This window comes from Eufriesea mexicana, unplaced genomic scaffold, assembly GCF_001483705.2.
Source record: "Eufriesea mexicana isolate 0111107269 unplaced genomic scaffold, ASM148370v2 scaffold2359, whole genome shotgun sequence".
Taxonomy (NCBI): domain Eukaryota; kingdom Metazoa; phylum Arthropoda; class Insecta; order Hymenoptera; family Apidae; genus Eufriesea; species Eufriesea mexicana.
Window position 1 is genome coordinate 394,091 of NW_016910424.1, and position 9,274 is coordinate 403,364.

Sequence of the window (9,274 nt, forward strand, 5' to 3'; positions counted from 1 at the left end):
CAGCATTTCCCTATGTTCGAGGTCGCGACGTCGAGCGTTACGTGTCTGCGGAAGACGGGATCGGGCAATTTATCAATCCACGAGCGAGAGAACGACTCCTGGCCGGGCGGGTAATTTAACAAGATTGATGCGAAGCCGACATGCCACAGTTTCGCAGCTCGCGAGAAGGGGTCGGTCGGTGTCGGTGATGTTGGCGGTGTGGGATGACGTCGGTGGGCTCCGAGAGCACGAGAGAGGTAAAACTAGACGTGTGAGCGACTGGTTATTAGGAAGTCTCATCACGCAGACCGGCACAGAATCACGCAGAACATTAAAACAATGCCGCGGGTGATGGAGGTTGCTAACATCACCGTGTCTACTAGTTTCACCACTGTGTAACCTAGCAGATGACAAACGTCTCTTGGATCGCCTTGTTCGATTTCAATCGCTTTCCTCTAGATGTAGCTCTATTAGCTCGGTCGATCTGTCTATCCGAGTTTTCGTTGCATCTTAAATTTCTTCGGGGCACTTTTTCGTTCGAGTTTGCGTTTGGAAACGTATTCCATGATGAGTAAATTACGCGTCTTCGTTGGAAAGGTGCTGTACTCTGTTTAAATTAATTTTGGAGGTTGATAGTCGATATTGAGATTGAGGTGATGTAACGATAGTTCGATGTTGTGTTAATTTATTATAGCATCGTTATTTTATGCTATTGTTGGAAATGCCATCGAGTTGCATCGAGTTGCATCGAGTTACATCGGGTTAAGCAAGTTTTGTGCCAGTTTTGTTTGAAAGAAGCAGCAAAATACTGTAAAATTTCACAGTAATTTATTACAAATATAGTATTCACGTAATATTTATTATTATTTGAAGATCGGGAAAATGTTGCGAGGTATCGAGAAATAATTGACAATGAATCTTTCTTCAAAAGAAAGACACGAAGATCATGCAACTAGTTAGTTTTGGTTGCATATTAAAAAGGGCACTGTACTCTGTTTAAATTAATTTTGGAAATAGATAGTCGATATTGAGATTAAAATGATGTAACGATATGCATAACAGTGGAATAGAGTAGTTCTATACTGTGTTAATTTGTTCATAATTATTTTAAAATTATTTTATTTTAGAAAATGCTATCGAGTTGCATTACCTATTTTTGTATGACGAAAAGCCTTACTTGGGGTGCAAAGGATTATGCAAGCTTTGTGCATGTTTTGTTTCAAGGAAATAGTAAAAAATTGTAAAATTTAATAGTAATTCGTTGCAAATATAGTGTTTACGTAGTATATATAATTATTTGTGTTGAATATTTTCTGAAAAGATCTTACAGCGAGTTATTTTGGTAAAAGCAAGTACTCGCAGTGCTTAAAATGTACATATTAATTATTCTAACATGTTATATGGATGTGAACTTTAAATTGTAAGAAATTTTGCACAATGTTTTAATAACTTAAAAAATGAATATCGTTTCTTTTTATTATTATCGTTATCTATATTAACTTTATGTATATACGCTAATTTTACAAATATATATTGCATTGTATTTTGTAAAATGCGCTTATGATACATCCCATAAAAATTATTTGGATAAAATAAGATGTTTCTAAATTTCAAATGAAATGAAATTATTTGAATTGAAAATTTCAAAATATTGATTTCTATACGAAAAGAAATAATATTTTATTGAACAATCACAAATTGAATTTTAACTTCGTCTTCAAGCTACTTTGTAAATGCTATTATATAGAAACGAATACTCGGACTCTGATTAATAGTAGGACATTAAGTTTTTCTGTAACAGGGGAAAGTAGGTTAATACTGAAGTATCCGATATATTTCTCCTGTTAATGAGAAATCAAATGATAAAAAGAGCTTTGAACGTCGTCAGAAATATTAATCACGACAATTAAGTATATAAACTATATTAAAATACCTGGATCTTTTATTAAAAACTTTCGAAAAATTGGCAACGTGGACGATACTTGAAAATATTTTTCAACGTTTGCATATAATTTTAACCCTTTGCACTTGACGATTTTTTCGTCACAGAAAAATAGTAATTCGAAGACTTTCTGTCATAAAGTCGACTCCATTTTTAAAATGGTAAATAAGAAATCGTATGCAAATTAAAACGTAGAATTATTTTACTTCGACATTGCACGCATCGTTAGGTAATTTTAAGTTTGATATATTAATTAACATCGATTTTTATAATCTGATTAAATGGCGACTGAGTCACCTGTCGAGTGCCAAGGGTTAATGTCACTACCTTAAATCTTCATTAAGAGAAAGCTACAATCGATTATGCTTCGTGTTTGAATTCGTTCAGAAATCACAATTTATTACAGAATTATTCTCATCTGTTCGAATAAAATAACTAACATCTTTATTTGTAAAATAAATTGTTGTTGATACCTTGATTAATCGGTTTAATTAGAAGTACAGATGAATAAATCGAAGCCTAATGTATAATTTAATTAACTATAAATTATATTTGGTATTTTCTATATCGAGTAGAATAATATTTTCCTATTAATTTTAATATTAGCATGAATTTCTTATTTTATTAATAAGTATTTATTAACCTAACACAGTTAGATAGTAAATACTTAGTTGCTAAATAGTCAATTTTACACTTATAATTATTTTATGACCAATTTTTCATTGTTACCTTTTCAATTTCATCCTTTATGTCACCTTTAATGAACCGGAAACATTTTGACGTACATTCAGAATTACCGAAGTTTATCGCTTATTTTATATTGCATTAATTTACAATAATAATACAGTAGTATGAAGCAATTTTTGCGAAGTAGCAGAAAATCGAATCGTTAGATTGAGCTTGTAGCTTTGCAGCAACTAACTCTTTCATTTTGAATAATTTAGACCGCCCAAGTTTTAATATTACGAGAAAAAAAAATACACGTACACGACTTAAACCATTTGCATAATCATCAGCACGCAATCGCAATCCAGTTAATCCTACTGTATATAATCATTATTATTATAAAATAATTATTTTTCTGTTTTGCATAGAAAGCTTATATTCGCGAAACTGACGAAACAGGGTACCGTATAAATGGCAAATAATAAGGAGAATTCGTCGGTTTCTAGCAACTTGCTAGCAATTATTTGCGAGTTTGCATAACCGGTAATGACGGTTAACCGTGATCCTTCGTCTAGACGTTCGTTCAATTATTCACATACGCGAAGGGATGATCCAGCAAGGCGTCAAGGGCAGTAGCAAGTACAAGAGGGAAGCAATATTAATTGGCTCGTTCATCGCGATGTGGGCGGCCGTAAGTGTCGGATTCTCCGACAACTTTCCGTTAGGGTTAGGTGTTGTAAGGGTTGCAGGGGTAATCTGGCGGGCGACATGCCCGATAAATTACCCCCATTTTACTAGTTCCCACTGTCTAATGCTTTTTTATCAGCCTCCTCTCTATTCATACCTTCCTACGAGATTTACTACAAACATCATGAGTATAAATACAAATTTATAAAGTATAAATATAATAATAATTATTATATAAATATAAAAATATGACGAGTATCAGTATAAATATAATTAATAATGCGATAAATAAATTTGCGAATAAAAATACTTTTCTCGTTCATTTATTATGATACTACGAATATAAGACGAATATAAGTATAAATACAAGTAATAATGCGATAAATGAATTCTTTTTTCTTTTTATTGACTTTACGAGTTTTACAATCAATTCCCCAAATGGGAATTGTAAGTAAATTTGTTTATTTCATTCAAATAAAAGAGGAACCAAACCACGTGTTATTTCTAACCTTTATTGACCACGTCCCAAGAATTTATTGTCATACTGTAGTAATATTCGAACGGATGAATAATTAACCCTTTGCACTCGAAAGGTGCCCTTTAGTCACCATTTGATAAAATTTCGAAGCTCGATATTAACTAATATATCAAATTTAAAATAATGTAACATTGTGCGAGGTATCGAAATTAAATAATTCTACGTGTTAATTAGTATACGATTTCTTATTTACTACTCAAAAATTATTATCGGCTTTATAGCAGAAAATTTTTCGTCTCGTACCCTTCTTTAGCCAAAAAATCGTCGAGCACAAAGGGTTAACACGGGTAAATTATTTGTAATAAAAGTATGGAAGATATGAAATAGTATCGGTACTTCTTATTCCCCTTTCGGAAACATTTGATGCTTGATAATCGACATCATGAATTCTCTTAAACGTTTTAAATATTAAACGAAGCTGTTATAAATATGTTTATACATCTAGCACAGATTTAAATCTAACCCTTAGTCTGTAAACGTTTTTACAGTCACCTCACGATGTAAATGGGAGCCATATTGATTCCAGATGTTGTTCAGTGAATAAAAAGGTCTTTGAAATAATTTGAAGTAATTGAAGAAATGTTTCCAAACATTTATAATCGACATTCGAATATTTAGCATTGTTTAATATATTATTAACAATACATTATTTTTGCGAATATAGGTATATTCATAAAAAATAAAAATCGTGAGATAGGCTTCTCAAAAATAGAGGTCAGAAATAGCCAATGCGATTCTCATTAACAGCATAAGGTTCAATATACTTTTAAAGTATGAACAATTTTATTTGTCTATAAATTTTAAATACATTTATTACATGTAATATCACTATCAAGAAATTAATTTCCATAATTTAGTTTAAATTTGTAACCTCGATTATGCGATATTTGTTGAGGTCAAATTGATTATTCAATTAGATAGTGTAATTATTAATCAAATCATAATTATCGTAAATTTACATTTTTAATACCGAAGAATGCAATAAATAATTAAATTATAATTACACTTAGCCATCTACTCAAAAGTAATATATTTCACAAGTTTCGGGATTTTTAATTGGATATGATATATCTCAACTTCGATTTTAGTTATGGCTTTATTCGTCTATGTTTTACATAATCCGTAATTTTATGTTTCTATAAAATTTAAATAGCTCCTTAAAAAGATACACACAGGCACAATCTCTTTTTCAAAAACTTTATTAGTCATTTTATTACCTGCTTAACCTTTGTCTCATTTTAATGCTAACGAGATTTAAATAGAAATACGAGATTCGTTGTTATTAGCTGCGATGAAGAAGAATATTCGTGTTGAGGTTTACAAGTTTGGGAAAAGTATTGCGAAAGGTGCCAGCACTCGGAGAAAGTTATAAAAAGTTGAGAAAATGTTAATACAGTTGGTATGTGTAATTCAAGGCTGGTGTTTTTTCAATAGGAAACTATCATTATTCGACACTTGACTCGATTAGGGAAAGTAAAGAAAATGGATAAATGAATTACGTATGAGAAGTGAGAAGAGCTTTATTATTAGACAAATGGCAAGAGTCACTTTGTTATTTCAAAGAAATTGACAGGATTTGCTTTCAAAATATTTCTCTGCTCGTAATAAATGGTTTAGTGAAGATAAACACGTGAAACATACATCAAAGCAAATATTTTACTTTATATAAAATAGATCATTTTGACCATATCGTCACCGTTTACAGGACTTATTCATCACCATTTCCTATAATATTTAAATCTTTAGAATAAAATCCAACTAAAAAAGGAAAACCTATTAATCTTAATAATGAAGAAATAAAAATTATTCTTTTTACTGGATAAATATAAAATATTCCATTATAAAATTTAATATTTTGATTCTTATTTAAATAATGAATATATCTTCCTACACATATAAATATTAATGATTTAAATATAGCATGAATAAATAAATGAAGAAAAGCTAAATTTTTTAAATTTATTGATAAAATTCTTATTATAAATCTTAATTGTCTTAAGGTTGAATAAGCAATAATTTTTTTAATATCTAATTCAAAATTTGCAGAAATACCAGAATATAATATAGTTAATCTTGATATGAATAGAATTATATTTTTAAAATTTAATTCCAATAATTCTTCATGACGAATTATTAAATAAACCCCAGCTGTTACTAATCTTGATGAGTGAACTAATGATGAAACTGGTGTTGAAGCCATTATTGCTATAGGTATTCCTATAATATGGAATTATAATAATAGCAGAAAAATATCGAAGCAAATAGATAAAATTATGGAAAGTAAAAAGAAAACAACCTACGTTAGCAAATAATGTAAACAATTTATTTTTACAAAAGTAATGATCATAAAAGACTCAAACAATTTATTCAGAAACTTCAAATTAATGATTTTTATAAATAGCTATTATACATATTACTAACATTGTATTTGAGGAAATAATAATTCATGTTATGAAATAACATACGATTAAATATGTGAGGTTTTATTAATTATATTTATATGAAGTGTAGTATGTTTTGAGTGGGTTCTTTAACTAACAATAAGCTTCATTCAGTTGGCAAAAAATAATATTTTAATTGCAATTGTATTGTAGGGTGTACCAAAATTCACGCAAGAAATAATTTGGATAAAAAACAGATTTTTAATTAAAAATTGTGAAACTGTAGATTGTAATTCACAGCTGCCACGCTGTCTTCTTTTCGTTGGCAACACTTTACCATACAAATGGCGCAAAATTTAAGTCTTGCATGAAGTTTTGAACACCCTATATTTATAATATTATTTATATTATTAAACAATATTACTAATAAAGATAGTATAATAAGAATAATCTAGTAATGGGTGTCCCAAAATTCACGCAAGAAGTAATTTTGATAGAAAAGGCTGGTTTTTAATTAAAAATTGTAAATATTGCTTAACAATGAAGACGCGTTGTTTCATGTAGCGCTCTATTTTTAATAACCCTGAACTGTCAGCTGTCATACTATCTCTTTTTTTTTCGTGAATAACATTGTATCGCGCAAATGACACAAAATTCAAATCTTGCGTGAATTTTGGGACACCCTATATCTCCTATTATTATTATTTTAATTTAAAACGTATCTATTATTCTAAAATTTTCTTCGTAATTATCTTGATGGGTCAATAGAATACTCGTTTTATCAATTTCCTATTTAGTATCGCACAACGGCTTTATTTTATATTAATTTAAAAAGTAGCATAACACCCCTTTTTAAAACCTGTGTTACAAAGGATATCTATATTTTAAACGTTACCTACAATATTATTAACGAGGACAGTATAGCAACAACAATAATTTACTAACTCTCTACACTGGATTTATTTAAAATATATCATACTAAAATATTTACATAATGCGATAGTAACTTCCCGTGTAATTATATCGATAGGCCAATAAAACTCTGGTTTTATTAATTCCTCGTTCAGTATCACGTAACGATACTTATCTCAATTTCGGGTTAATTGCAAGACAACCAATTTTCTACCAAATTATTTACCATATTACCAATAAAGACAGTGTAATAATAATAAGCTAGTAATTTATTTAAAGTGTATTTATTATTTTAAAACTTCTAAGTAAGATGGTAATAAATTCTTTCATAATTTTAATAAGATACATATCGCTTCCTGTCCAGCATCACGTAACGATACCTACACCTTAATTCAAAAAGTAGCGAAACATAACCTAAACGCACCTTGCAAAATCCGTATTTTAAGTGCAATACTATCTACAATATTACTGATAAAGACAATGAATAATTTATTTAACTTTCAATTGGTGATGTACTTTTTTGCTATACGTGTAGTACTTTTACTATACGTTATTTACTACCTGATTTTATCATATTAATTGTGCTGTGATGATTGAAATAAATAATAAAAGGTATATTTTTATTAGTAATTGAAGTGAAATTTATTTCTCTTCGTTTTAGTATAAACACGATAATTTGTCATGCATCGGTTAAATACGGTGTCAATTTGAGGTTAAGTGTACCTATAACTCCATTAAGCGTACCTAACCTAACTCTAAAGTTGGAGGTTAAAGTGTATCTATTATTTTAAAACTTTTAGATACAAAGATAGTTTTCCTTATAATTATCTCGGTAGATCGATGAAATACATACTTGTCTTACCCTATTGAATATCACATAACGATACTTTTATTTTCATTTAAGAAATAACAAAACATAACCTATCATCAAACATACCTTCCTGAAATCTATATTACGAGGAATATCGGTATCTTGAGTATAATCTGCAGTGTTATTAATGAAGACAGTGTAATAACAATAAGTTAGCCATTTATTTAAAGCGTATCTATTATTTCCACGCATTTAGATACAGCGATAATAAATTCATCTATAATTATCTCGATATATCACTAAGATATATACCCGTTTCATCGATTTCCTGTTCACTATCAGCTAATAACACTTTCATCTTGATATAGAAAATAGCAAAAACATAACCTGCATCGAAACACACCTTCTCGAAATCCGTGTTCCAGATGTTATCTGCAATTCAAATATTATCTACGGTATCGCTGATACAGGCAGTGTAACAACAATAAGCTAGTAATTTATTATTCGAAACTTTTGTATTCCATAATTATCGCAATAGATCAATAAGTTATATATCACTTGGCCGTGCAACATCGCGTAACGACATCTTTATCTTGATTTAAAAGGTAGCGAAACATAACCTATTCGCGAACACGCTGCCCGATAACGCCTGGCTGTTCGTACAAGCTTGGCGTTGCATTGTTCCAAATGTGAGGTGCAAGCGTAGCTATTTTACCGGGAATTTCTTTTCTTTCCTTCTTTTTAGGTTGAACTTTCTCCGTGCAACGCTGTAAAGAGAGTGCATAAAAGAGGTTCGGAAAGAGGCGCACCGCTACCGCAGCGACATCTTAAACGTATTCAGGAAATTGGCCGCGATATCGGCGCCAATTTATCGCCGTGGGATACTCGAAAGTTGCGGCAATGCCATCCGCGGATGACTCCGCAAACGCGCCAGTTGTCGTCGCCACGGTAACGCAGAACCACTTGCAACCGCGAACATTTGAATAATTCGGCCGTTTGCAAGCGAACTTACAACGCCATGCGCATACAGCCGGATCATGGCCGCTACTTACTGTGCTGTACACCGATCTCCGGGTAGTTTTCGAGCCCGTTTTCGTGTCCCGTGAAAGTGGACATGTTTTTGAAGGCGCATCGCCTCGCTGCGTCGCTTCTTCCCAACGTTTTATCACGACCGTGCGACCAGCAAATGGCCTAGAAACAGGATCGATTGTTACCGTTTGGTGAACTCTCGTGATTGAAATACGATATCTCCAAACCTCTTTTCCTACTTTTTTCTTTTTTTTTCAAAATATACACCTCGATGTTCCCGCGACTGTTCCAGGCACGGTGCTCTTTATTAAGGGAGATAAGTCTAAGGG

General features: G+C 31.1%; 1 protein-coding gene across 1 annotated transcript; it reads right to left on the bottom strand.

The window, feature by feature from the left end:
* Positions 1-4,514: 4,514 nt before the first annotated feature.
* LOC108549941 (NADH-ubiquinone oxidoreductase chain 5-like) lies at positions 4,515-9,032 on the bottom strand. Its single transcript, XM_017903530.1, has 6 exons — positions 8,969-9,032; positions 8,229-8,348; positions 8,043-8,089; positions 7,959-7,968; positions 5,548-6,029; positions 4,515-4,574 (listed from the first exon to the last, which is right to left on the bottom strand). Exons 1-6 carry the CDS (start codon positions 9,030-9,032, stop codon positions 4,515-4,517), a joined length of 783 nt encoding a protein of 260 aa, XP_017759019.1.
* Between the last annotated feature and the right edge of the window lie 242 nt (positions 9,033-9,274).